Consider the following 26,288-nt stretch of genomic DNA (forward strand, 5'->3'; position numbering starts at 1 on the left):
GTTAAATTCTTTCGGCTCTTGAGGGGATGGGGGGGTGGGTCGTGTGAAGGGTCCAATCACATCGTCCGAAATGGGGTTACTAGGCAACGCTTTAAGGTTGCAATCAACTCTGAAGGGAGTGCAGCTGTTTTTTCCACGAAAAGAAGCCGAACTCCAACCCAAGTGGAGGTTGCTAAGCAACACCTGATAGTTGTTTTCTGGGAGACGGGCCAGAAACTGGCTTGGAACATAAATACGTTCCAGGTGGATTAAAAATGTAAATACAACAAAAGAAACCATAACACTGTATAATCCCAAAGACTGGAAAAAGAATTTTTTATTATTACAGCAAAGCCAGAAAACGTAAAATATTCATATATTTGTCCTCAAAAGACTCCATAAACCAAGTTGAAAACAATACTATAAACTGGTAAAGTCATTGGAACATACATGTTGACAGAAATTTAGTATACAAATATCTTTTACTAATCAATAAAAACTTACGAAAATAGAAATACTTTACTTCCTTGAATGGGAAAGGAAATTAAGCAGGCTTTTCTTACATACAAAAAATATTAAAAAATAGCGAACAAACATCTGAAAAGGCGCTCATCTTTATCAATTAAAAAGTGCTAATAGAAAGTCCAATGATAGAGCATTTTACCTTTGTCGTGTTAATTAATGTTGGAAATAGCCCATGAGGATGGGAGGCTTTGGGTGAAATGAACTGGCTCAGACGTGATCTAGTAGGGGTGGAAACCAGGACGACTTGTTCCAATGCAGTGTGTCAATATATTTCAAGGTAAAAGCGTGCATTTCTTTGCACTCAGCAGTATCACCATTTTGTCACATTTACCTTATCAATCCCTTCTTTTTTCTTTGCTGAACAGCTTTTAAAGCAAATCCCAAACATTATATCATTTTACCTCTACGTGCTTGACAGGCATCTCTAAAAAGTTATGGACATGTTCTTACATAAACATTATGCCATTAACACTCCTAACAAAATTATTTCTTAATATCATCAAGCACTTCAGTCCGTAATCACATTTTCCCAATTCTTTCAAAACGCCTTTTTAGAATTGTTTTATTTGCATCAGGGTTCAAAGACCAAGCACGCTTTTAGACATCATGTCTCTTAAATTCCTTTTAATCTAAAGCAGCTCCTCCTTTTTTATGCCAGTGGACCAAGCACGCTTTTAGACATCATGTCTCTTAAATTCCTTTTAATCTAAAGCAGCTCCTCCTTTTTTATGCCAGTGTAATGAAATTTTAAATAAAATTAAAAGGAAAAGTCAATTGTAGAAAGGAAAAATGATCAACAGTTAAAGATTAAAATGGTACCTAAAATTAAAATCTTCCAACACAACATTGTAAATTGAGTATTCCTCAATTAAAAAAAAAAGCCTTCCCTACTAACTATAAGAAAACTTCTGTTTGGATCAGCTGAATGTATGATTGGTTCTATGAACTGATTCTTAATCATTTCTGTTCATGTATTACAAATGGTAAAATAAACAATTAGATTTTTTAGCCTGGACTTCAGTTTTCTGACATGCTAGATTAGGTGTTATGACACTGTTTTTTGCAACATTGATGGTTTCATTTGAGGTATGGGTATGGGTAGTCTTTAAGAATCTTCCCTCCCCCTCAAAAAGACAGAGAAACAGAAATTAACAAAAAAAAAGAAAAGAAAAGGGGGGGATGCAGTTTATATAATTGTTGAAAAGAACCACAAAGCAATAGGTAATTGAAATAGAAGATTAAGCCAGCTGAAGAGAAAAACTAATGAACTTGAAAATAAATAAGAAATTAACCAAGATATAATATTAGGAAATGAAAAATAGTGTTTAAAATTTGCAAAGGGTGATGGGGGCTAGAAGGAGAAGCTATAACATCTTTCTAATTGGAGTCCCATAAGAAAAAAGAAGGAAGGAGAGGCTCTATTTTAAGAGCTTATGGCTTTATATTTTCTAGAATTGATTTAAAAATAAAAACAAAACAATCTATTAAAAATTAAAAAAAAACTAAAATATTAAAAATTCAAAAATAAATCATGATTCCTTGGATACTGAAAGCACAATATATAAAATCACAATTAAAAAAGAAAAGAATTACTCATCTTGACTCAGAGGGAAAGAACAGATCTCCAGAAGGAATTATATGTAGAATGACAGCCCACTTCTTCCCAGCAAAAATGGAAACTAGAAGATGGTGGAATATATTAAGGGTTTTGAGAAAAATTAACTCATTACTCCATAATCGTATGATAATAAAGGAGGTGTAAAGATTCCAGATAAAAACAGAATTTAACCCCAAGAGATTTTTTTTTAAGGACTGTGATATTGTGATATGGAATCAGAAATATATATCTGGTCTTTGTCCTGGTTCCTGGTATAGAGTTCCTAAAACCCTTGTAATATCCTGAGTGATAAAAGTGGTAGGAGCATCTTCTGTTACAATATTTGATCCTGGTCTCCAGTTGGTTACTGACACAAGATCTTCTAAGACCCTTGGACTCTCTGGATTGAAAAGAGCATCTTTTGGTATGCTGATGAAATGACTGGTGGCTGGGGGCTGCTAGATAGCATTGGAATAGGGGCTGGTCACCAGAAGAACCAAGGCATGATTAAAAGGTTGGAATTTTCAGCACCACCCTCAACCTCTGGAGAGTGGAGATGGGTTGGAGTTTGAGTTAATTACATATGGCCAATGATTTGATCAATTGTGTCTTCCTAGTGAAATCTGCATAACCTCTAAAAGACATGGTTTCAGAGGCACTCTGGGTTGTGAGTGCATCCATGTGCTTGGAACGTAATTCACCCCAAACTCCATCAGGACAGAAGCTCCTGCACTCTGGACTCCCAGACGTTGTCCTAGGTACCTCTTCATCTGGATGTTAATTTTCGCCTTTGCAATAAACCAGCAATAGTAAGTAAAGTGTTTCTCTGGGTTCTGTGAGCCGATACAGCAAATTACTGAACCTAATGAGAGGGTCATGGGAGCCCCCGATTTGGAGCCAACTCAGACAGAAGTATGGGTAACCTGGGAATTCCCTGCTTGCAAATGGTGTCTGCAGTGGTGACAGTCTTGCAGAATTGAGACCTTAGCCCGGTAGCAGGGGGCAACACCTGTAGTAACTCCAAGTGGTTAGTCTCAGAATTTAATTGGCTTGTAAGGCACCCAGTTGGTGTCCACAGAAAACTGGAGAATTGCTTGATGTGGAAAATCCACCGAATTTGGTGTCAGAAGTATTGTAAGTAGAGAAAGAATTTTCCAGTAGGAAGCACTTCAGGAAGTAGGAAAATTTTAAATTATCCTGGAAAGATGATCTGAGACACAAGAAGGAAGCAGGAGGGTAAAATGAATCATAAGTACATATGTAATTACAAATAAGCATTGCCTGTATAAAATAAGAAAAAAATATTCAATGGTAAAAAAAGTCAAGCTAAAATGCTAACGCTAGTTGGTTAGTGTAGAGGGAGTTTAACAGAGTTAAACAGTTACAGGCTCCTTGTATTATTTGAGAGAGTGTTTAAGGTCTTTTATTTTTTGCTAAATTAAGTGTGTAGGGTAAAATTTCAAGGATAACCAATAAAAATAAAAGAGAATTAGTGTTTAACTTGAAACCAGAAAAAAGAGGAAAAAATAGATTCAGATAACAAAAATTAATCAATTCAGAAAAAAATGAGGAAAAAAGTTAAAAAGGCAGAACAAAAAATATAAAATAAAATGGTACAAATAAATCTAAATATAGCAGTAATCATAATAAATGTAAGTGGACTAAAGGAGAAAATCATAGAAGTACAGGGAGAATTTTATAATTTACTTCAGTGTTATTTTATGCAACTGTTTATTCTTCTAGTTTAATGTAATTTAACATGCAGGGTAAATGTCTCAATGTTTTTTATCAGCTATTAGAAATCAGATCTAGAATATAGGCAAAATATGTTTAAAAGACAAAATTTTAAGAATATTACTATATATTTTGTAAATATATTTGGATAAATGAAGGTTTTTAAAAAAATATTACTGTATATTTTGTAAATATGTTTGGACAAATGTTCCCACAAAAGAGAAAATATCTAGCTGGTTAAATTGATAATTCAGTGAAGATTTACTTTATCACTTGAAACACGCAGAGGTAAGAGCTTAACGTATGTCAGTATAGGATCGGGTAAATCTATTTTGTTAGATCCATAATATAGGTTATAATAAGACATTAAAAAAACCGAAGTACATTCATATGGCTTGATGAGAAAAATAAAGTTTGAAAACATTAGCACAGTAATCATACTTGTGACAACAGTAAATATTCTGTATTAATCTCAACTTTTTGTTTTAGGGGATTTTGGGCGGAGTATTTTCCCATTCTGCACGATACACTACCATTTATAAAATCATGACAAATAATATCATTTTTATGATTCTGGAAAATAAAGGATCTCATCTTTCTTTTTCTCGTAAGAAAAACAACCATCTCATTTAGTGGTTACTAGGCAACGCTCTCCGGACCAAACCATCCTCGAGGGTGAGGGGGGAGAGGTGTCTTTCTTGATTTTGCTCTAAGGAAGGTTGCTAGGGTTTTGCCCTGCGGCCATCTTTGAGTGGGGCACTGCTGTTTACAGCCTTAGAAGGAAAAAAAAAGACAGAATGTGGTTGCTAGGCAACGGCTTGGTACCGTCGCCATCTTTGAGTTGGGCACAGCTGTTTATCAATTTAGAATGTGAAACATAGTAGTCTATGTGATGGTTATTAGGCAATGCCTTGGCGCAGTCACTGCCTTCAAGCTGGGCTCTTCATTCTCGTAGTTAAATAAACAGAGCCAAACCGCTTCAAGGGGGGGGCTGGGAGGCTCTGCAAATGCAACTAGCCGCCATCTTTGTTAGGGGTATTGTAACTTCCGGCTGGGGCGGAAGAGAACCTAACGGCGTTTGGGGGAGGTGCTGGAAAAGGGGTTGGGGGTAGTTTGAGTCGGATGAGGAAGGCGGGAATCTAATCCTCTTCCAATCAGCTCCCCATCCCGCCCTTTGGCGGCTTCATACCGCAACCTGACTTAGTATGACTGCAGGCATGCTCCAAGGCGGACACTGACTGTCTCCACGAGGGGACTGGGAGGCGGGGGTTCCAAATGGGGGAGGAGGGAGCCGAAGGCACCGTGCACCTGCTGTGCCTCGCAGCATCCAGCGGGGTCCCCCTGTTTTGCAGGAGCAGCCGCGGCGGCGCCCACGCCCGCCAACAGGTGGGGCCCTGGGCGCCTGGATCTCAGAAATAGAAGGGCTTTAGACGTTTGGGTTCTGGGTCTTCAAGGGAGTATGGGCTGAGTAAGTTGGGTTTAGAGGGTCGAGGGTACAACTGACCAGTGATCCTGGTTCCCCGAAGAGGTGGGAGTTGGTGGCCTGAGTAATTGGTTCCCAAGGAGGAGGGGAATGGCGGCTCCTGTCTAATATCCCCAATCTTTCCCCAGCTCCCGTTCTCTGTCATCGGCTCCCTCAATGGAGTCCACATGTTTGGGCAGAATCTCGAGGTGCAGCTGAGCTCTGCGAGGACGGAGGATACAATCGTGGTGTGGAAAAGCTTCCATGACAGGTCTCCAAGTGGTAGTTTGGGGGCAGGGCCAAGGCCAGGGTGATAGCCCCTGTTGAAGATTGACTCCAACACCAGCTGTTTACTTGGCTGTGGGATCTTTCACAAGTCAGTTGCCCTCCCTGACCCCTGAGATTCTCTGTATGAAAAGCAGGTTGTGCTGGGCCATGATGTAGCAAGCTGGCATCCAGGATTAAGGGCAGACTCTGCTATCCTCCCTGCCTTGTTTCATTGGCCTGGACTCATTCTTCCTTCTCACCTTCCTTTCTCATAGCATCACCCTTATTGTTCTGTCATCTGAGGAGGGGACCTCGGAGCTGAGGCTGGAGAGACTACTCCAGATGGTGTTTGGGGCTATGGTGAGATTCCCCAGCTCTCTTTCCCAAACCCAGGAATCTGAGCTCTCAGCATCCCTCTTCCCTCAGTCCGGACCCCCAAACACCCTTCTCAAGAACGCAGGAATCCTGGCCCTCAGTCCCTCCTACCTCAGACTAAGGAGTCCAGATCCCCAGTTTCTTCCTCCCTCAGACACAAGAGTCCGAGTACCAGCCCCTCGTCTCTCATAACCAGTTGCCCAGGGCCCCTCTCTCCTATATGGTTCTTCTAGGTTCTTCTTGTGGGACTTGAAGAACTGACCAATATCTGCAACGTAGAGAGACTGAAGAAGGAGCTGAGGGTGAGGCTGCAGGGCGTGAGGATGAGAAGTTAGGATAACTTGGTCTCTTATATTTGGGAACTACAGTTCCCAGAAGCCCCAGGGCAGCCTGGTCCAGGGGGCTCATGGGGCAGCTTGGTTGTCTGACACCCCCTAGCTGGGGCCAGTTTTCTCAGGGGGAGGCAGCAGGTCCAGGTGTCACCTGGGTCATAAGCTCCTCCATTTTCCCTCTTCTAGGCCAGTTACCGCCTCATTGACAGCTTCCTGGGGGACTCAGAGCTTATTGGGGACCTGACCCAGTGTGTGGACTGTGTGGTTCCTCCAGAGGGGTCCCTGCTGCAGGTATTGGGAATGCTTTATAAACTCTTGAAACCATCCCTGTGACCCTGGCTCAGTCCTCATCCTCTTTCCCCTGGACCATTGCCTTAAACACTTCCCATCGTTTTGGTTTCCAGTCCGATCCCCTGTTGGCCCCAGAAAGATCTTTCTGCACCCAGAGCTGACCGTGCCCCTCCCCTGGTCACAGCCCTCCCATGAATGCCATCGCCCCCAGGACAAGGTCCCAGCCCCTCAGCCTGATGTTTGAGGACCCGAGGAACCTGCTGGCCCTAACCTCTACTGACCTCACAGCCCCCCTTTCCCAGCTGCCTCATGAGTCTCACAGATACCAACAACTTCCCAGCTTCCCTGCCCTGGTACCTGCTATTCCTTCTGCCTGGTGAATCTATCTACCCTTCCTTAAATACTGCTCTGGGTTCAACTGGCATGGCTGCCTCCCAGCAGTGTGATTCTCGCAGGTGACTTGACCTCTCTGAGCTTCCTGGCACATAATAGAACTCGATAAACCGTAGCTGCTGCTGTTATAATTATTAGCTTTAGTAGCACGTGTCAGGCACCTTACCTGTTTAATTTCACAATGTGACCTGGGGATTGTACCCGCATGTGAAGGTGAAGGAACTCAGGCCCAGGGAAGGTGAGACGTATTAGCATGGCCACCAAGCAAGCTTTGAATGGTATGCCGGTCTCTTCCCACTCCTTACCCACCTGAAGTCACTCGCCCTTGCTCATGTCTCCTGACGCGCAGTCGGCCTGCTTCCCTTACCCAGGAAGCGCTCTCTGGGTTTGCCGAAGCCGCGGGCACCGCCTTCGTCAGCCTGGTCGTGTCGGGCCGGGTGGTGACAGCAACTGAGAGCTGGTGGCGGCTGGGGATGCCGGAGGCAGTGCTGCTCCCTTGGCTGGTGGGGTCTCTGCCGCCGCAGGCCGCTCGCGACTACCCGGTGTACCTGCCGCACGGGAGCCCCACGGTGAGTGAGTGGGTGGAGCCGGCAGTGGGAAGGTGCGGCTCGGAGAAGCGCGCAGGAAGAGGTGGGATCCAGAGGCTGTCTCGAGGAGGCGGGGCTTGCGATGGAAGAGGCGAATCTCCGGCCAGTCTACCTTGCGCCCTGCTTCAGGTTCCTCACCGGCTTCTGACTCTGACACTCCTGCCGGACTTAGAGCTGTGTCTGCTCTGTGGGCCGCGCCCTCCCCTCAGCCAGCTGGATGCACAGGTGAATCCGGGGCATGTCCCGCTTTTCCCCTATTACACCCTCTACCCGCGAGCCCCGGCCCTTGTCTCAGCACCCGGCCCTGCGAGCGCTCTTGACTCTGGACCCGCCCTTGGTCCCGCCCCCGTCCCTCTCGCAGGCCCCGCCCCCTTGGGCTGCTCTCCAATCCTCGTCGCCCCAGCTCGGCCCCTCTTCTTACCCCATCTCTCCAGGCCTAGCCCCTTCCACGGTCCCCTGTGTCCTCCGCCCTTGTGGTCCCCTCCCCTCCTCCCTGGCCCAGCCTCCTTCCCCAGGTATCCCTCTGACCTCACCCGCCGGCCCCGCCTCTCTTGCTGACCACGTCCCTTGCAGCTTTTGGAGCGCTGGTGGCAGCCACTGCTGGACCTGCTGCGGACCTGCCTGCCGCTGGGACCCCGAGCGCTGCCCGCGGGCTTCCCCCTGCACACGGATATCCTCGGGTAGGGCTCTGGGGGGAGAGTGGGTTGGGGGTCCTCATGCCCTCTTCCCTGGCCGTGACACCCCTTTTCCCACAGACTGCTGCTCCTCCACCTGGAACTGAAACGTTGCCTCTTCACCGTGGAGCCGTCGAGGGATAAAGGTGACGGAGAGGAGGGCGGGGCCGGGAGGGGCGTGGGATGGGGAGGGGTTCTCTGTGACCCTGTTGTCTTCCTCCTTCAGAACCCTCTCCTGAGCATCGTCGGCGTCTCCTCCGCTCCTTTTATACCCTGGTCACTGCCACGCACTTCCCACCAGGTCAGCGGCGGGCTCAGTGCCCCCTTTGCATAGGCTGGGACACAGAGTCCCGGCTCACACAAGGTGTGAGTAAGAAGTGGGCTTGGGGAAACTGGTAGAAGACTCCAAACCAGAATCATGAAGTGGGCATGGCTGTCCGTGAGGACGGCATGTAAACTGACAGGAAAGGCAGGTAAGGGAGTTCCAAGCCTGTAGGTTTCAGAATTTCCTGGGTAATCCTAATAGTTAATGCAGACCTCATCTCTTACCAAGTGCTTTTCTGTTTATTTACTCACTTCATCTTCATAGGCGAGGGTTACCTCCTGTTAATTATCATGCCTATATTACAGACGAGGAAAAAGGCTCAGCAAATACGTAGCAGAGCCACAATTCAAACACAGGCCGCCTGGCAACCACACCCACACCTCCAGCTCTACCGCTGAAAATACTGGCTTTGCCCATAGTTGGGTGGAGGAGGGGTGGTAGATTCCATAGACCCCAGGTCCGAAGAAAAAGTTGTCATACAGAACCTGTGAGGCCCAAAGCGACAAGGGAAGGGATCTAGATTGATGCTACAACCTCAGCAAAGATCATGATGAATTTAACAAAATGGTAAAAAAGGTCCACCTGGGAGGGGCAGACAACTGTCCCTTCCTAGCTGGGTAACTCCACCTCCCCCCACCTGGTGGGGCAGGGTCCTCAAGAGGAGCTCTTCCCTGGAGCCCAGTGCCTGGCACCAGGTAAGCATCTCTTATCTGTTTGTGATCTGTATTGCCTGGGGCTACACACAGTATCCGTAGGAAAGAGAGGAACGGAGGCAAGGTGGGAAGCAGGGGAGAGTCTGTGACCTTCTCGGGTCCTGACAGCTGCCTGGAGCTGTGAGCCTCTCCCCTGTCAGGAGTCAAACTTAGGCCCAGGATGGGGGGCAGGGGTGGTTCCTGCAGGTTGGCATCCTAGTTATCCAGGCCCCACTGGTCACCTCGGTCTCTCCTGTCATCCTTTCAGAGCCTGGGCAGCCAGAGAAGGTGGAAGCGGCGGCCCACCGGGCCCAGGTGCCAAGAGCCTGCTACCTGGTGTCAGGGGCTGAGGAGCCAGGCACAGGATGGCGGCTGGTGGCCCTGCAGTTGGGGCCACGGCTGCTGCTGCTGCTGCTGTCTGCTCAGAGTCCCACATATGGGCTGAGGGGCCTGGCCACCCACACTCTGCATGCCCTCACCCCGCTCCTCTGACCGCTGGTTGTGAGTGCCAGACACAGACATGGATGTGGGGCTGTTAGCGTCTCTCTGTTTATTCGCTCACAATAATACACGGCCCCTGGATGGGGAGGGGGCAGGAGGGGCTACAACAGGGTGGGGTGGGAGGGGAGGAGGTGCCCACTTCCCTGGCCCCTCTCCCCTCTGTGCTTCGGGGGGAAAGGGAGGGAGGGGGCTCCCCCTCACCCCCCAAGAATGTAAACAGCAGCAGATGAACAAAAATAAAAATACAAAAGGCCGGAGGAAGGTCCTAGGCGTCCCTCCACCCTGGGGTCTTCCCTGTCACCAGTGGAGGTCCCCTCACTGCCCCATCCACCAAAGCTGCCTCAGTCCTGGGGCTGCCCAGTGCCGGCCACATCCCCAGGGGCAGAGTCCAGGGCTCAGAACTGCTGGGCCAGCAGCTCACACAGGTGACGGGAGACGGGCTCCTTGCTGGTGCGCAGGGTCAGCCGGTACATCTAGGGGAAACGGGGACTCAGGGAGGAGGCAGAGGCATGGGGCAGGCCATGTGAGAGAGGATGGGGAGCCCGGGGGGAGGGGGATACAGGGCAGATAATGATGAGAGAATAAGGATCAAGGGGTCAGAAAGGTGACATAAGGAACAAGGGAGACAGAGGAGGTAAAGGATGAAAAGTAAAAGAGAGGCCAAAGTGAAAAGGGTATGAGAGATGAAAATCAGGGAGGAAAAGGAAGAGGAAAACCAGAAGATACAGACAGGAGGGAGACAGGAGAGGAAGGAAACAGGGACAGCAGAAGGACGCGGTTAAAAACTGAGGCAGGAGGAGCCAGGTGCAGAGAACGCACACAAAGCAGGGGGCCTCCCAAACCACCACTCACCTGAGCCTGGGCGTTGGGCTCCAGCCGGAGCAGACAGCCCACCTGCAGGGCTTTAGTCTGGATGATTCCAGCCCCAACGAAGTTCTCAGGGTTGGGGTCCACATTGTCCAGAAGAGCAGAGCCAAACCCCAGGAGCTGGGGAGGAAGTGGAAAGTGCTGTCAGAGGGTGCCCCATCTCTGTTAGCTCCCAGACGGTGGCATACTGGTTCCCCCAAACCCTTGAGAGTAGGAACTGGCCCCATTTTACAGATAAGGAAACAGGCTCAGAGAATTTGAGCAGCCACTGCTCCCCAAATCCCAGAGTTAGGGAGAGGCAGGGCTGGGATGTTAGCCCCCGCAGTGCCTCTCCTGTCTTGTCTCTCACCTTGGCCTTAGTGACCTCTGCATCCATGGGGTGGTTGGCTTTGAAGATTTTCTGCGCCTCCTGTTGGGGGCTGGGAGCCGGGAAAGATTCAAGTCAGGGACCTGGAAGCCCCAGTTCCACCCACCCTGAGGGCGGCTTTGGCTCTACCCCCCCCAACCCCCACTGCGGCTCACAGGCTCAGCTGCTTCCAACGCTGGAAGAAGTCCTGGGCTGCCATCTCCGTTGGCTGGAAGAACTTGTTGATGGTCACAGGGAGCTTCAGGGTGAGAGACTGGGGGGCGCCCCCGTACCTGGCGGGAGAGGAGGGAGGGCTGGCTCAGACCACGCCCCCACCCCAGAAGCCCCGCCCACCAGGCCGCGCCCCTCACCTTTCTCACCTGAAGCGCACTGACAGGAGCGGGGGCGTCAGGAAGTCCCGCAGACACTCGATATTGAGCACCTGCTGCACCTGCGCCCCACCGTCCACCTGCGAGGCCACCCGCTTGGTCTGCACAGCCAGCTGTGCCCGCTCATGGTCAAGGAAGCCAGATACAGGAGCGGCCCAGGGGTTGGGGCCTTCAGCATCATCACCTGATGGTTCAGGACTTTCCTGAAGCCCCAGCCTGCAGGCCTCTGAGGGGCCCGGCCCTGCTCTCCCAGGCACATCCTACAAGGCCCAGGTCTAAAGTCCTTCCTAAGCCAAATCGCTGATTCACCCCCTGGGTGCCTTCTCTGGCCGCCCATGATGGCCTCGACCACCTCCATTATGACACACGTCACCATACACACCATACATGTCACCCTCCGTGGCTCTGAAGGCTGACCTGGGTTTGAATCCTGGTTCTTACCACCTTGGTGACTGCAGGCAAGTCACTTGATCTCTCTTAGCCTCATCTGCAAAATGGACATCGTGTCCTCAGCATTCAGTGAAATAATCCAGAACAAGTACTGGTCAGTGTGTTGACACAAAAATGGTGGCGGTGCTGTCAGCCATCACCATGTGCCTTTGTGTCAACCACCCATTGGCAAGAAAGGATGGGGACTTCCATATGCATCTCTCCCCCGCCCCTGCCCAACACAGAGCTGGGGCCTCCGGAAATGTTGATGAATGAAGCAAAGAACTGAAAAGGTCCTCAAAGTTTTGGGGACTAGCTACTAATTTCCCAGTTGCAGAAACTGAGGCCCAGAGAAGGGGGACGGGGGACTGACACTGCTAAGCACTTCCTTTATGTCAGCCACCCCTCCAAGGTCCCAAACACACTGATCTTTAAAACAACTCTGTGAGAAGGAAGAGGAGGACCGATGCTTCACAGAAGGGATAGCAAGGTTCAGAGAGGCCAAGTGACTGGCCCAGGTCACAAAGCAGAAGGCCCTGGTCAGCATCAAAAGCCCCAGGCCTGGCACTCGAGGGCAGGAGGCACTGCTGCAGTCATGGGTGTGGAGTCCGCGGTTGGGACACGAAAGAGGCCTGACACACAAACTGAGGCCCAGAGCAGCTGGGATTCCAGAAGTAACACCTACATCCTTATCACATCACTGTCATCTCCTGTCCCGGGGAAGAGGCTCACCCCATCTTACGGATGACACTAAATCTCAGAGAAGTACCACGTGCTCAGGCTCTGAAGTAAGAAAGCCGAATGGGGGTCTGGACCTGGGTTCATCTGTTTCCCAGCTGCCGGGAAAGCAGACCTGGAGGGGCCGGGCTGGAGCCAAGGGGCTGGACCACGTTGAGAGGATATGAGTCTGGAGGTCTCCGGGGTGGACAACCGTGGGTGAGAAGTTCTGGAACTGCACCGAAGTCTTGTTGCCATAGAAGAGATACATGCGGCCTGCAGAGGGTTGGGAAGAGGCAGGGCTCCATCTGAGTTCCTTCCATCCCCTTCTCAAGCCAAGGTCTCTCCAAAACCCACCCCCACCAATTCCCCCACTGGACGCACCCAAGTTCTGCCGGAACTCTGACTTGACGCCAATTTGCAACAGCTGGTTCTCAAATAGGACCCCGTTGTTCCGGCACACGAACCTGGGTGGGAGTGATGAGGGCTCAGGACAGGTACCCCTCCTGGGCCCTGCTCTGTGCTCTCCATTTGTCCCCAGTGCCCTCCCCAACCTCACCCACCACTCACTTATTGAGCAGTTCATCGGCTTCTGGGATGGGCGGGCCAATGTCCTCAGGACCTGGGCTGAGGGCAGGAAAGAAGGGAGATGGGAGGGTGGTTGGGGGCTAGAGATAAAGGCCCAGAGCTAATAGTGGGAGATAGCAAGCCCTGAAATGACAGAACCCCAGAATCCTTATACCCAGATTCCCCAAAGAATCCCAGGGTCAGCCTGGCAATTGCCTCTGATGGAAACAGGTCCCTGGCAGGTGCTGTCACCCCTGCACCCCCTGTATCAGAGGGCACTGACTTTTACTCCCCTCCAAGTCCTTGCCTCTGCAGTTCATCAGGAACCCCTTGACAACAGCTCCCAGTCCCCTAACCCTCCCTGGGGACACAAGAGTCTGCCCCCCAACCCCCTGAGGCCACCCCTTACTCAGCAGCTGGAGCTGGGTCAGCCAGCAAAGCCATGGGGCTCTCAGGGGCAGGCGGCTCCAGCTCGCTGGGCCATCCAATCCCAGAGCAGACAAGAGAAGACAGGCGTGGCAGGCAGCCAATCCCAGAGAGGCAGCAAGAGGGCAGAAGAAGGAGAGAGAGGGAGGAGGGAAGGAGAGAAGGAAGAGCAGGCTGAGACGTGGTGATGGGAAAGGACAACAGGGGGGCCAGGGTGAGCCAAGAGTCCAGAGTGGCCCAGAGGAAGGGAGGAGGCTGAGGGAGGCGGCAGCCATTGTGGACAGAGGCTCAGGGACAGGGAGAGGGCAGATGGAAAGGGGATAGCCCTGGGCCCAAGGTGGGCGGTACCTGAGGAAGGCCTCCTCGGGGGTGGGCCCCAGGCTGGGCTGGGCGGCCGGGCCGTCAGAGAAGACGTCCACCAGGAGGTTGCCCGCACCCAAAGGAGCCGGGGGTGCCGCTGGTGGAGGGGCTGCCCGCAGCCCCAGGAGGTCGGCGGAGGGAGAGGGCGTCGACTGCAGGGAATGCAGGGGCAGGTGAGGAGAGAGGACGGCCTGGCCACAGGACCCGCCCCTGCAGACCGGCTTCTCAGGACTCACCACGGTGCTGGGGGTGGGCTCCACACCCCCATTGATGTCATGGCTGCTGGGGTCCCTCCGGCCGTCATCCAGAGCACTGCCGGCCCCGGGCCCCTTCTTGCGTTTCAGCTTGGCCAGGATGGATGACTCGCGCTCAGGGAAGGGTGGCATCTCCTCCAGCACCGTGGCCTACGAGGGGTGGGGAGCAGGAGCAGGTCAGGGACAGGCATCAGCTCTGGACTTGGGGAGGAGGGGCGCATGGGGACCAGGACTCTGACCAGGACATCCGTGCTGGCCACCGAGCTGAGGGTGAGGTACTCGACGGCACGCTGCTGCAGCTCCACGTCAGCGTTGCGCAGCTGGGAGCCGGCCCGCAGCACGCCCTGGATGGTGGCCTTGGTCTCCGGGAAGAGGTTGATGAACTTGATGTAGGTGGACAGCAGCAGGGCCCGCGTGGCCACACTGCACAGGTGGAACTTGGAGTGCAGCAGGGAAAACTGCACTGGGGGGCTGTCCGGGGGGCACAGCGTCAGCGGGCAGCCGGCTCCACCGCCCTCTCCCGGAAATCCCCATGGGAGGTCCCGTCTCCCTCGGTGGGACCCTTCCCCAGACCCCAGGTGGCCCCAGGACCCCAGACCCCTCCGGAGTGTGTGTGTTCACCCCGTCACCTGGAGCGGGGGTCGCCAGCAATCAGATTCCCAAACTCCCCAAGGATGTAGCCGCCAACCTTCACCATGTTCTCATGGCAGGCAGGGGCCTGGAGCGCCTGGGAGGCAGGAACGGGGCGGTCGAGGACAGAGGTGAGTGGCGCAATCTGGGCTCAGGGATGCTCCATGTGCGCCAGGCGCCGTGCCTGGCCCCTGACTCCTATTAACTGTGGAACCCTCATGACTCCATGATGTGGGTGGGTTTGGAGATGGGGAAAATGAGGCACAGAGTGGTTGAGGGACTCGCCTGAGTGCACACAGGGAGTAAAATGGGGCGGAATGGGTCCCCCTTTTGGGGCAGAGGGAGTGGGAAACGGTGGGACCTGAGGCCTGGTGGTTACAGACTGGGTGCCCACGCCTATGCCCTACTGACCCTCACATCAGCCCAGGGAGGCCAAGGCCCCTCTGAGGAGGAGGAAGCAGGATGGAGGCCTGGGCTAGCTGGGCCCACCACCCCTATTGTCCTTGCACTGCCTCGATGCCCCATCATGGGGGTGTTGGGGGTGCTGACCTCAAAGACAGTCTTGGCAGCGTAGCCCTGGACGTCGTCGCGGTTGGTGACGATCTGCAGCACGCGGTACCACACCTCCTCGCTCACGTAGTCGCCCGCGATGCGGATGAGGTTGAGGATGGTGTCCACATACCAGCTGTAGTCCACGGCGTACTTCTCAGCCAGGATGGCCACCTTCAGGACCTGCCAGCCGGGGAGGGAAGACGGGTGTGCGAGTGTGCCCACAGGGCCAGTTGGGGTGTGAACTCACTCAGTCTGGGCTCAGCACGTCCCCGACTTCAGGTGCCCCGGGAGTCTGGGCACCTGGCCCTTCCCAGGACTCACGATCTCTTCGCGGATCGCATAGTCGGCTGTCTCCAGGTACCGCAGCATCTCTGACACGATCTGCTTGGCATTGCTCCGGTCACACATGGCGTAGAGGAGGTCGGCCGCCCGCTGTCGCACGCTGACATCCCGCTCCGTCTGAGGGAGGAGAGCAGGTATGTGGTGTGTTCTAGGTACCCCGCTGGCATAGGACTGGCCACCCCCCAGCCTCTGAGCACCCAAATCTCTCTGAGGGAGCAGAGGGGACACAGGACAGGTCTGTGTGGCCAGGGTAGGTTCCCAGAGGTCCCACCTTCAGGGCATTGATGACAGTGTCAATGTGGGTCTTGACTGCCTCATGGGAGAACTCAGAACTGGCCAGCGTGCACATGCTCTCCAGGGCCAGGTAGCGCAGGTTGGTCTCTCGGTGCTGCAGGAACTGGCCCAGCTGATTACAGGCCCGCACCAGGAGGTTGGGCTCACTACCAGGGAGAGACGAAGAGATGAGGGTTGGGTGGAGGGGACACAGACGACACCAGGGGATGGAGGACCCGGCCTCGGCTGATCCATCACACATCCCCCTGGGGACCCAAGTCTTACGCATGCCCTCCGTCCCAGTCATGACCACTCCTGGTGACCTGGACACCTGGGCCGCTGAACCCAAATAAAGACATCCAGAAATTCTGCCCCTCAGGAGGGGGACCAGCACCAACCGGGCAGGGTCATGTATCGCAACTTCATCATCCTCCGACCTAAGAGTCACTTTCCCAGACCCCTCCCCTAGGGCCCAGGCACTCAGGCTCCCAGTGCCTTCCCCCCTCAGACCCCAGAGTCAGACCCTGGCCCCCTCCTCTCTCAGACCCGAGAGTCCGGGCCTCCAGACCCCTTTCCCAGGCCAGGCTCCCTGCCCCCAGCAGGCACCTGTCATAGTGGATGATGAGACTGATGGTCTCGAAGAGGATGGCGTTCTTGGCGTTGGAGTGTTGGACCTTCTTGGACTTGGGTGGCTCCTGGGCCTTGTTGAGCACAGTCTCCAGGCACTCCACCAGCCGCCCCTTCACGGCCGCATCCTCTGGGGAAACAGAGGCCATGCCCCGGGGCTGAGCGATCTGACGGCCCGGCCCGCCTGCCAGGGGCAGGGGCCACGCCACGGCTCCCACCCACCAGAGCTGCGGGCCCTGCAGCTTTGGGCTGGGGTGTCTACTCCCTTAAGCCCTTCCTGGGCCCCGAGGTGATCAGGGGCAGTGGGAGACAGCTGGCAGAGTACATGACCCCAGACCTGCCATTCTGCCTGTCGGGCAAGAGGCTCTACCCCTGGGAGCCCCAGTTTTCCTTTCTGCAGCACCAAGGCTCTTTGGGAGTCTCACAGAGCCAAGAAAACTCCCAGAACCTTCCCCAGAGACACTCCCAAAGCTGGACCTTCCCAAGGAGGGATCTGAGTGCCTGACAGACAGTTGCCAGCCAGGAGCTCACACAAAACCCAGCACTGCTGTTGCCTCTCGGATGAGGCAACAGCACGTGGAAAGAACAGCTGTCAAGTGTTCCAGCAAAAAATGTTGCACCCAAATTGATCAGGAAATTCACCAGCTAGAGGAACGAGCTAAAGGCAGCAACCAGCCAAATCCAGAACACGGGACACGCTGCAAACCGAAGCTCTTCAAACACAGGCAGTAGGGGTGGGACTAACCCAGATGGGGAAAAAATGACAAAGACATAATCATATTTAATTTGTGGTCCTAGATTCTATTTTTTAAGCCATAAAAATGAAGCTTTGGACAATGAAGGCAGTTTGCTGCCTGGATAGCAGATAACCCTGAGGTTACTCTGAATCTTCTCAGGTGTGATAAGACCATTGTGGTTTTGCACAGTGGTCTTGATCTTAGGGAAATGTTTGTGGAAAAATTTGGGGGTAAGGAGGAATGTTATGATGTCTGCAACTTATTTGCAAGTAATTTGGCACGTGGCATGTCTGAGAGTATGAACGAACAAGGGAGCAAATCCAGTGAAGGGGTAAAGCTCTGCTGAGCCAGGGTGGGGGGGCAGCTGGGTGGTCGGTAAACTGTTCTCCCAAGTTATCTTTCTGTTTGAAATTTTTTATTAACAAAAGGCAGGGGTGAAAGCCAGCAACATGGACTAAAGAGGAAAATTCTTCCAGATTAAAAGAGACTTATGAGAAATGATAATTAAATTGGATACTTTGATCTTGATTAGATCCCAGTTTGAACCAGCTGTGAAGGACATTTTGGGGAGCAGGAGGAAAAGCTGTAGTGGGTATCAGAGAACCTTAGAGAATCGTTTAGTTTTAAGTATGAACACAGACTTGCTGTTGTGAACGAAAATGCCCGCAGTTTGTAGAAAAGCATATTTCAAAGTAAGACATCACGATGTCTGTAATTAACTTTTGAATATTTCAGAGATACATAACAAAATAGGAGCATGCATACACAGCAAAATGTGAGGTCTAGGTGATGGACAGTCTACTTGTTTGTACGTTGGAAAATATTTTTGTAATCCATTGTAAAAAAAAAATCACATGGGAATAAATTGGAGCTAGCCCAGCAGCGTCTGCTCGCGGCCACAGCTGCAATTCCTCCCACGGTGACAGGAATCTGAGCTGATGAGTTGCCCACAATGGGCACACCCCAAAATTATGAGGTGGGGTTTCAGAGATGGAAGGGGCTTAGTTTCTGCCCGTGCCCTTCCTTACAGGGTGAGAAAGAGACCGAGTGGGGAAGAGGCTTCCCCTGGGCCTCACAACAAAATTCACCCCTGGCTTTCATAGGCTGGGAGGGGCCTTTGGTGTCAACGACATCATACACTCCATTACAGTGTATGCATGCGTGCACACGCACATGCTCACACAGTTAGCTGTGAAGGTTCAGCCGCTGGCCCCTGGCAGATGCTCAGCACCCTGGATGAATCAGAGGGAATGGTTTTCTCAAGCGCCTACTGTGTGCCAAGCACCTCTGCACATGGGGTCCCCAAAACTGCACTGTGAGGTCAGACTGCTGAGGATCCGGAAGCTCAGGGGAGCCACGCCCACATGGTACAGAGAGAGGCCTAGAGCACGGACGCAAGAGTCTGGCTCCTCCTCACTGCCTGGGCTTGGAAAGGCGCTCTCACCCCCAAGCCTCAGTTTCCCTGTGAGCATATGGCAGGGACGGCTGCCCCTTGCCAGCTGTGTCGGGAGGGCTAGACACCGCCGGTACAAGACCTGGCTCACTGCAGGCCCCTGACTCTACACCAGTGGTCATGACCCTGAGCCACAAGGACACGAAAAGCCCTAACAGAGCTACATGAATTCAAACTGCATGGCCTGGAATCGCCCCTTGATTGCTGGGTGCCTTGGCCAAGGCCTTCCCCGTCCAAGCCTCGGGGTCCTCATCCGTAAAACAGATGTGACGACGGCCCCTACATTACAGGGCTGGAGCATGAGTCCGCTTTGCAAGGACCCTGGCCTACAATGGGGAGTCCACAAACATCAGCAATTTGGCTGATTCTCTGTGCTGGGCGGGGCGGACTCCCCATCTATGCTGCCCCCAGACTGCCCCCAACAGTCTCATACAACATACTCCTCCTGAGCCTCCGTGGGTGGGGTCTGGGCTCAGGACTGCCCCCATTGCCACACTGGAACCTACGCTAGAGGCACCAGCCCCACTTCAGACAAATCCAGACCCAGACCCACAGTGCCCAGCTAGCCCATCAGCCCAGCCACCGGTCGGAAGCCCCCCGACCCCAGCCCAGGGAGCTTGGAGGTACCTGGTGGAGGATAGCACTGGAGCAGCCGCAGGAGTTTCACCGAGAGCCAGGGCGCCGGGACAAAGTAGTAGGTGTAGTCCTGGAGGTCAGTGGAGGCCGAGGAGACGATCTGGGGGCAGAGGAGGGGGGCAAGGTATGGGTCGGGGCATGGGGAGGGGTGGCTGGGGCAGCGTGACAGTTTTCTGGAGCAGAAACCAGAGTTTTGGGAGGAGGGTCAGGAAGCCCCGGACATAGAGCGAGTGACCGGATGGATCTGGGACTAAGCTGGGGCTGGCTAATTTTTTCCACATAAAGCTGGTGTTGGGTGGGTGCAGAATCTTGGCCCACCTGATCCTCTACTGTGAACTCCAACTCTGTACTTCACAATGCCCCAGGCTACCTCCACTAGCACACAGACCACACTGGCTCCGGGAGAGGGCTTCCCTGTGCTCCCTCCCAACACTGGAAGCTACTCAGGCGCAGGAATTGGTCTGATGCTTTCCCAGGTCCCTGGGACCTCCTACAAAGTCAGACACGAGAAAGGTTCAGGGAAGGGGTAGGGGCATTCATAAAAGAGCATGTGACTTTTTTTCCCTCATGGTGAACTCCTAGTGAACCTTGAAAACCCCTTCTCCAGGTAGCATGCTCCATCCTGCTCTGAGCCACCTTCCTGACAGTAGGTGCCCCACCCCCACTGTCATTGTCTCCCCCACGAGCCTGGCCCGCAAGAGGATTCAGATGTGTGCTAAATGAGTGAAACAAGGACTGAATGAATGAGCTGGTGCATTGTTCTCTTTGGTTGCGAATCCCGGCCTCTCTTTACCTGCTTAGGAAATGTTTCTACTACTATAAGTCTCAACTCAGGCAGGGATCACCTCCACCAGGAAGCCTTCCCAGACTTCCAGGCTGGGTGAAGTGCCTCCTTTGGGGGCCTGCCACATCCTGGCAACCTCCACGACAGCACAAACCACCCCTTTTATGATCATCCAGGACTGAATTGGCCAGCCTGTTGCACAAGACTCCCCACAACAGGACAAGGAACTACTTGAAGGCACAGATCAAGCCTGACCCATCCGTGTCCCCAGTGTCAGCCTGCACAGAGCTGGGCACACAGGAGGCCTCAGGACATGTTCCCAGGACAGGGTGAAGGTGGGGAAAGAAGGGGTCAAGAGAGAGAAAGTCAGGAGAACATCCTCACTTCCTGGGCGCTCCCCGTGCGCCCAGCCCTGCACTCATACTTTATATAGATTCATTCACAGCACCTTGCTGTGAGGCAGGCACTGGTATCGTCCCCTTTGAACAGATGGGGCAAGTGAGGCCCAGAGACGTGAAGCCACTTGCCTAGGGTCACATAGCCAGGAAGTGACCAAGCTGGGATGCACCCAGCGCCAAGCCTGAGTTATTCACCACCATGCTGGGCAGTCTCTTAGGGAGAATGAGGGAGATTAGAGAGGTGCCCAGGGGACATGGCCACCAGGGCTGCCTCCCGCGGTTGGTGCTGACACCACACCCACCCGGCTCAGGCGAGACACGGCCAGGGAGATGCACGTCTTGAAGTCATCCGGGTTCTTCTTGCAGAGACAGGTGATGAGGCTGACAGCGGCTGTGACCACGCCCTGCAAGGGCAGATGAGTGGCAGGTCAGGGCCCTGAGGGGAGGGTCAGACTGGGGACAAGCGGCCAGGCTGTGGATCAGAGAGCAGAGGCTCAGGAGCATTTGGGGCTGGGTTCAGGGGTGTGCTTGGGTGGGTACAGGTGTCCCAGTGGGTGTTTCAGGGATTGGGGACCCTGGCCAGCACAGACTTCGATATCTGGAGTCCCCTAGGTGGAGGGCACAGGCATCTGGTTGTGGAGCAGAGATAGGTGGGGACTGTGAGAGCCTGGAGTGTTGGAGATGGGGACAGAGGTCAGTGTCTCTGTGCTGGCTGGGCAGGCGTGCTGGGGGACCCTGTGGATGTCAGAAACAAAAGCTGGGATTTTTCTGAGGGACTGGGTAAGTGATGGGTGTTGGGGACACTGGACAGGATCCAGGGGTGGCTAGATGGGTGTCAGGGACAGAGTTGGGGGGCCCTGGACATGCAGGGGGGAATCAGGGCAAAAGTGGGGGACCCCAGGCATCCATCCAGGTGAGTGCCAAGGGCAAGAGTCCAGGGGCCTCACCATATGCTGGTCATTGAGCAGGTGTACCACGCGGGCTGTCCACTCGCCCATGGGCACCAGATCGGGCGAGGCCTTGTAGAGCCGCAGCAGGCACAGGGCCGCGCTCTGCTTCACGCTGTCCATGCTGTCCCTGCGGGGACACAACGTGGGGTGGGAACAGGGGTCAGTGCGGCCCCAGTCCTGCACACCTCCCCCTCCTTTCTTGCAGCTCCCAGGAAGGGTGCCCAGTGGGAGGTAAAAAGAGCCAGGCGGACCAGGGAAGCCTTCTGGTGCTGCCTTCATTGCCTGCAGGGCCTCAGTTTCTTCATCTGCAAAATGGGTTGTATCTCAGTAACCTTATGGGGTCGGGGCAGAGAGTGCATTCATTCATCACCAGGCACTGCTGTCGGTGCCGTGAATAGCATGGTGGACAAACTGGTCCAAACATCTGTCCTCATACAGCTTATGTCCCAGCCAAGGCAGTCAGAGCCCAACAACAGACTGTCCAGGTTCAGTGCTACAGGAAATGGGGGCAGGTGCTCCAGGGATGCTGTTTTGGAGAAAGGCCACTCTGATAAGCCACCAGGTGAACAGAAAACTGAGAGAAAAGACTACGAATCTGCACAGACCCTCCCAGCAGAGGGAACACCTCGCGGAGGCTTGTATGCCTGCCATGACTGGAGGCAGGACAGCAAGGGGCAGAGGGCCAGACCGTGCGGGGCCCCGCAGGCCACGGTGAGAAGTCTGCTTTTACCCTGTGTGAGATGCAGCTGCTGCTGGTGACAGGCAGGGAGGCTAGGACACTAAGGAGACAGCAGTAAAAGCTCCCACCTGGGGGCCCTTCTGATCGGCCTAGCCCTGTTCCAGGCTGCACGCTCATTCATTTTCCCTCACAACAAAACTGGAAAAATAGGTACTGCTATGCATCGCCACCCCCAGGTCTGACTTTTTTTTTTAATGGAGGTTCTGGGGATTGAACTAAGGACCTCGTGCGTGCTAAGCATGTGCTCTACCACTGAGCTCTACTCTCCCCCCTTGACTTATGTCTTTAAAGGGTCCCTCTCCAAAACAAACAAAAAATAAATAAATAAATAAAACCAAATAAATAAATAAGGAAAAAATGAAAAAAAAATTAAAAAATAAAACAAAAACAAAACCCCAGAACCAAAGGAAAATAAAAGGTCCCTCTGCTGCTGTGTGGAGAAGAGACTGGGGGGGAAGGCGGGGTGAGGGCACAACACGGAGGCCAGACGGGGTTAAGGAGGGACAGCAAGAGTGCAGGCAGGAGATCACAGTGCCTCAGAGCTCGCTGCAGCTGGGCAGCTGAGAAGTGGTTCTGTTCTGATACATTCTTTCTATGATACCCAGGGAAGATGTGCAGGGGTCCCTGGACCTGCAGGGATGTGTGGTCTCTGGCAAGTTCCTTTCCATCTCTGAGCCTAGCCTCCATATTGTCTTCCAGAAAATGAGAACCCTACTCCTCTCTGTGGAGGAGAGGGAGACTGTTAAATCCTGTGGTGGGCTGAATAGCAGCCCCCCAAAGATGTCAACATCCCAATGTCTAGAACCTGTGAATATGCTCCCTTACATTCAAAAGGGACCTGGCAGATAGGATTAAATCAGGGATCTTGAGATGATCCTGGATTATCCTTGTGGGCCCTAAGTGTAATCACAAGGGTCCTTAGAGAGGGAATGAGGAAGATCAGTTGGAGAGATGTAAGGACAGACACAGAGATCAGAGAGAAGAGATGTTACGCTCCTGACTGAAGATGGAAAGAGGGGCCACGAGTCAAGGGATGCAGGATTCCACCTCTAGGAGCTGGAAAAGGCCAGAAAACAAATTCTTTCCCCGAGTCTCCAGAAGGCCCCAGTCCTGCTGACACCTTAATTTAGGCCAGTGAGACTCATTTTGGACTTCCGACCTCCAGAACTGTCAGAGAATCAATGTGAGTTTTAAGCCTCTAAGCTCGTGGTCATTAGTTACAGCCACCACAGGAAATTAAACAGGCACTTGGTCAGCACGGAGCCTGGCAGCCAGCAGTGTCCCATCTCCAGGGGCTGATTCTGTGCCCAGATCAGTAGCCAATTCCCAGCTCGCGAAGAGCATGAGTGTGACTGTCCCAGAAGGCACTCCCTGGGCTCTGGGGTCAGGCATGCCTGCTCCAGGGATAAGCCCCTGACCTTCTCTGATTGACTGTTTCCCCGTCAGGAAAGTGAGGACCCTGGTAGGATCTGAGGGATGAAGAAGTGAGCCTGGGTACCATGGCCTTGAGCACAGAAGGGGTCCCCAGGAACTGAGGACTTACAGTGACGGTTTCCCAGAAAGGACTCAAAAGATGCCCAGGAGAAGGGCACGAGGAAAAGTCCCAGGATGGGTGGGTGAACCTGCAGGAGTCAAAGGCCAGGTGAAAAGGTGATTCACCTGATGTGTATCGACTCAGTGGCTCCGTTTTCTCCCATGAGCCAGGCAGATACGTGTGTTGGCCAGGCTGGGGAGACAGAAGCCCTTGAGTGCTGTGGCCGCCAGTGGACAAGGGAACAGGTCGTCAGAAGAGGAGCTGGTCCACCCTTGGTCAGGGAGCCACTGTGAGTGATGCGGACCAAGACCAGCAATTCCACTCCTGGACACCCACACCAGGGAAAAGCACACACGTGCTCAAGGTGGCAGCGTGGGAACGTTCCCTGCCTGACTGTCATCAGCTTATAAGCCAGCAGGTCTGTCCCCAGCAGAGCTCAGTGAATGGGAGTCTTTTCACGAACATCATCACAGCTCACATCTCAAGGGCCCTTCCTTTGTGCCATGCTCTAAGAACTTCTATGTCTTAATGTGTTTCATCCTGACCACAGCCCTCTAAGGAGGTGGATTCCATTATCATCTCCAATTACAGGTAAGGAAATGTCCCATCAAATCCCAAATGAAGGAATAAGAGTTATTGATCACTTTGGTTAAGTGAAACAGAGACAGTGAAACAATGTAGGTAAAGTTTAAAACTACTTGGGGGGTGGGTGTAGCTCAGTGGTAGAGTGCGTGCTTAGCATGCACAAGGTCCTGGGTTCAATCTCTAGTATCTCCATTAAAATTAAAAAAAAAAATTTTTTAGACTACTTAATATCGGGGGCTGTGCCCAGATGTACAAGGAAAACGAATGTGTGCATCAGTCCTAACAGCCAAAAGGTGGAAGCTTTGTGATGGACACGTAAATAAAATGTGGTCCGTCCATCCATACAAAGTAATGTTATTTCTGGCCCCTAAAAGGAATGAAGCACTGACACACTACGACATGGATTCCGAACCTCAAAAACATTACGCCAAGTGACAAGAAGCATGATGGCCACATTGTGTGAGTCCCTTTATCTGAAATGTCCAGAACAGGCAAATCCTCAGAGACAGAAAGCAGATGGGTGGTTGCCTGCGGATGGAGAGAAAGGGAAGGGGGAGTGACTGCTCCTGGTTACGGGGCTTCTTTTTGGGGGTGATGGAAACATTCTGGAATTAGACTGGTGGTGGTTACACACCATTGTGAATGGACTGAAGACCACTGAGTTGTACATTTTAAAACTGTTAATAAAGTGGTGAGCTTTATGTTAGGTGAATTTTACCTCAATTAAAAATAAAATCTACCTAAAGAAACAGTTCCTCTGTGCCCCAGTCACTGTCAAGGCCAAGTTTCCAGTGTCAAGAGCCCAGCTGAGAGTCAGACAAGCCCAGCCTGGCCTGTGACCTTGGCAGGGCACAGCCCCTCAGCTGCCATCCCCTCGTGTGAAATGGGGACATCACAGGGACATCACTTGTGCTCCTATGTGTTTGTCACACTGGCCTCTTTCTCAGCCCTCAAAGGTGCCAGGTTCTCCCCACTCAGGGTGACCAGCCACCTGACTCACTCAAGCCAATGCCACCCGCCCATCCTCATCTTAACGAAACCATCAGCAGCATTCGCCATGATTGGCCGCTTCCTCCTCCTTGAAAGTTTCTTCTCCAAGTTCCGAGCCACTAGCCTGCTCTGCGTTATCCTCCCATCTGCCTGGCCAGACCTCAATACACTTGGCAACCCTAGCTCTCAGCCTTCGGTTTCTCCTCTTCCCTGTTCGCATCCTCCCTGGGGGACCTCATCCAGCTGTGGCTTTAATTACCAAACGCCCTGGGCTGTCCTCTCTGCTGGACCCCAGCCACATGTGACTACAGAGCACTTGAATGGAGTAAGGCCAAACTGTCATGCCATGTGTGTGTAAATTACATGCCAATTTCAAGATTTGGCGCAAAAAATATTGGATAATTCTTATGTCAATCCAATGACAAAATGATGGATGGATCAGGTTAGACTGAAATATTAAAATGAGTTTCACTTGTTTGTTTTTACTTTTTCCAATGTGATGACTGGGAAAGAGAAAACCACATAGGTGGCTGGCGTTATATTTTTATTGCACAGCAAAGACCTCTCTTGGGTCTCGCTCTCTCTCTGGCCCTGACTTCCAGCTGTCCAACCCCAACGTCTACCAAGCATCTCAGAGTCAATGCGGCCAAACCCCAACTCGGGATCCTCTCCTTGCCCACCTGGTTCTCCACTCACTCCTCCATCATTCATCCACCTGTTCAACTTCCCTCCTTTTTCTCTCTTATACCACATACAATCTGCACTGTCATCTTTCTTTCCAAAACAGACCCCTCTTATAACTATCTTCACCGCTACAACCCTGGTCCCAACCACCATCAGCTCCCACCAGGATGGACACAGACATCTCAACAGTGTCCCTGTTACAACCCTTGCTGCACCCAACAGTCTCTATTTCTGCTTACAATTTCTGGGCTCCTTGAATCCGAGGATCACACTCTCTCATGGGTT

General features: G+C 52.6%; 2 protein-coding genes across 9 annotated transcripts in view; one reads left to right on the forward strand and one right to left on the reverse strand.

Moving 5' to 3' along the window:
* The first annotated feature begins 4,935 nt into the window (after positions 1 to 4,935).
* On the forward strand, positions 4,936 to 10,037 carry FUZ (fuzzy planar cell polarity protein). 3 transcript variants are annotated; one of them, XM_032485498.1, is made up of 12 exons: positions 4,936 to 5,221; positions 5,447 to 5,568; positions 5,840 to 5,924; positions 6,173 to 6,241; positions 6,458 to 6,562; positions 7,327 to 7,524; positions 7,672 to 7,767; positions 8,116 to 8,222; positions 8,298 to 8,362; positions 8,443 to 8,517; positions 9,191 to 9,236; positions 9,502 to 9,730. In XM_032485498.1, the coding sequence occupies exons 1-12, from the start codon at positions 5,111 to 5,113 to the stop codon at positions 9,581 to 9,583; spliced, it is 1,161 nt and encodes a 386-aa protein (XP_032341389.1). In that variant the 5' UTR covers positions 4,936 to 5,110; the 3' UTR covers positions 9,584 to 9,730. The 3 variants fall into 3 exon arrangements, with proteins under 3 accessions (XP_032341389.1, XP_032341388.1, XP_032341390.1); XM_032485499.1 differs by lacking the exon at positions 9,191 to 9,236 and having other exon boundaries at positions 4,939 to 5,038; positions 5,188 to 5,221; positions 9,502 to 10,037; XM_032485497.1 differs by lacking the exon at positions 9,191 to 9,236 and having other exon boundaries at positions 9,502 to 10,037.
* Positions 9,877 to 26,288, reverse strand: part of AP2A1 (adaptor related protein complex 2 subunit alpha 1) — a 31,110-nt gene continuing 14,698 nt past the window's right edge. Inside the window, exons 5-24 of one of the 6 annotated variants that reach the window (XM_032485488.1) lie at positions 21,469 to 21,598; positions 20,824 to 20,925; positions 19,331 to 19,439; positions 16,493 to 16,643; positions 15,885 to 16,053; positions 15,593 to 15,730; positions 15,269 to 15,451; positions 14,719 to 14,816; positions 14,329 to 14,560; positions 14,072 to 14,239; positions 13,824 to 13,987; positions 13,459 to 13,524; positions 13,053 to 13,109; positions 12,867 to 12,949; positions 12,669 to 12,758; positions 11,328 to 11,451; positions 11,124 to 11,240; positions 10,951 to 11,020; positions 10,587 to 10,721; positions 9,877 to 10,207 (exon numbers count right to left, since the gene is read on the reverse strand). In XM_032485488.1, coding sequence (XP_032341379.1) covers positions 10,130 to 10,207; positions 10,587 to 10,721; positions 10,951 to 11,020; positions 11,124 to 11,240; positions 11,328 to 11,451; positions 12,669 to 12,758; positions 12,867 to 12,949; positions 13,053 to 13,109; positions 13,459 to 13,524; positions 13,824 to 13,987; positions 14,072 to 14,239; positions 14,329 to 14,560; positions 14,719 to 14,816; positions 15,269 to 15,451; positions 15,593 to 15,730; positions 15,885 to 16,053; positions 16,493 to 16,643; positions 19,331 to 19,439; positions 20,824 to 20,925; positions 21,469 to 21,598 — 2,464 coding nt within the window. In that variant the 3' untranslated portion in view covers positions 9,877 to 10,129. Of the gene's footprint in view, positions 10,208 to 10,586; positions 10,722 to 10,950; positions 11,021 to 11,123; positions 11,241 to 11,327; positions 11,521 to 11,784; positions 11,824 to 12,580; positions 12,759 to 12,866; positions 12,950 to 13,052; positions 13,110 to 13,458; positions 13,525 to 13,823; positions 13,988 to 14,071; positions 14,240 to 14,328; positions 14,561 to 14,718; positions 14,817 to 15,268; positions 15,452 to 15,592; positions 15,731 to 15,884; positions 16,054 to 16,492; positions 16,644 to 19,330; positions 19,440 to 20,823; positions 20,926 to 21,468; positions 21,599 to 26,288 lie in introns of those variants that run through there. The other 5 variants (XM_032485489.1, XM_032485490.1, XM_032485492.1 and 2 more) reach the window with 5 other exon arrangements.

Source organism: Camelus ferus, chromosome 9 (genome assembly GCF_009834535.1).
Source record: "Camelus ferus isolate YT-003-E chromosome 9, BCGSAC_Cfer_1.0, whole genome shotgun sequence".
Classification (NCBI taxonomy): domain Eukaryota; kingdom Metazoa; phylum Chordata; class Mammalia; order Artiodactyla; family Camelidae; genus Camelus; species Camelus ferus.

Bases quoted from the DNA above. Each gene is read 5' to 3' on its own strand.
- FUZ (XM_032485497.1), top strand. From the start codon at position 5,111: ATGGGGGAGGAGGGAGCCGAAGGCACCGTGCACCTGCTGTGCCTCGCA. The intron at 5,569-5,839 runs GTCTCCAAGTGG...CCTTTCTCATAG, and splicing joins TGGAAAAGCTTCCATGACAG to CATCACCCTTATTGTTCTGT. The intron at 8,363-8,442 runs GTGACGGAGAGG...TTCCTCCTTCAG, and splicing joins GGAGCCGTCGAGGGATAAAG to AACCCTCTCCTGAGCATCGT.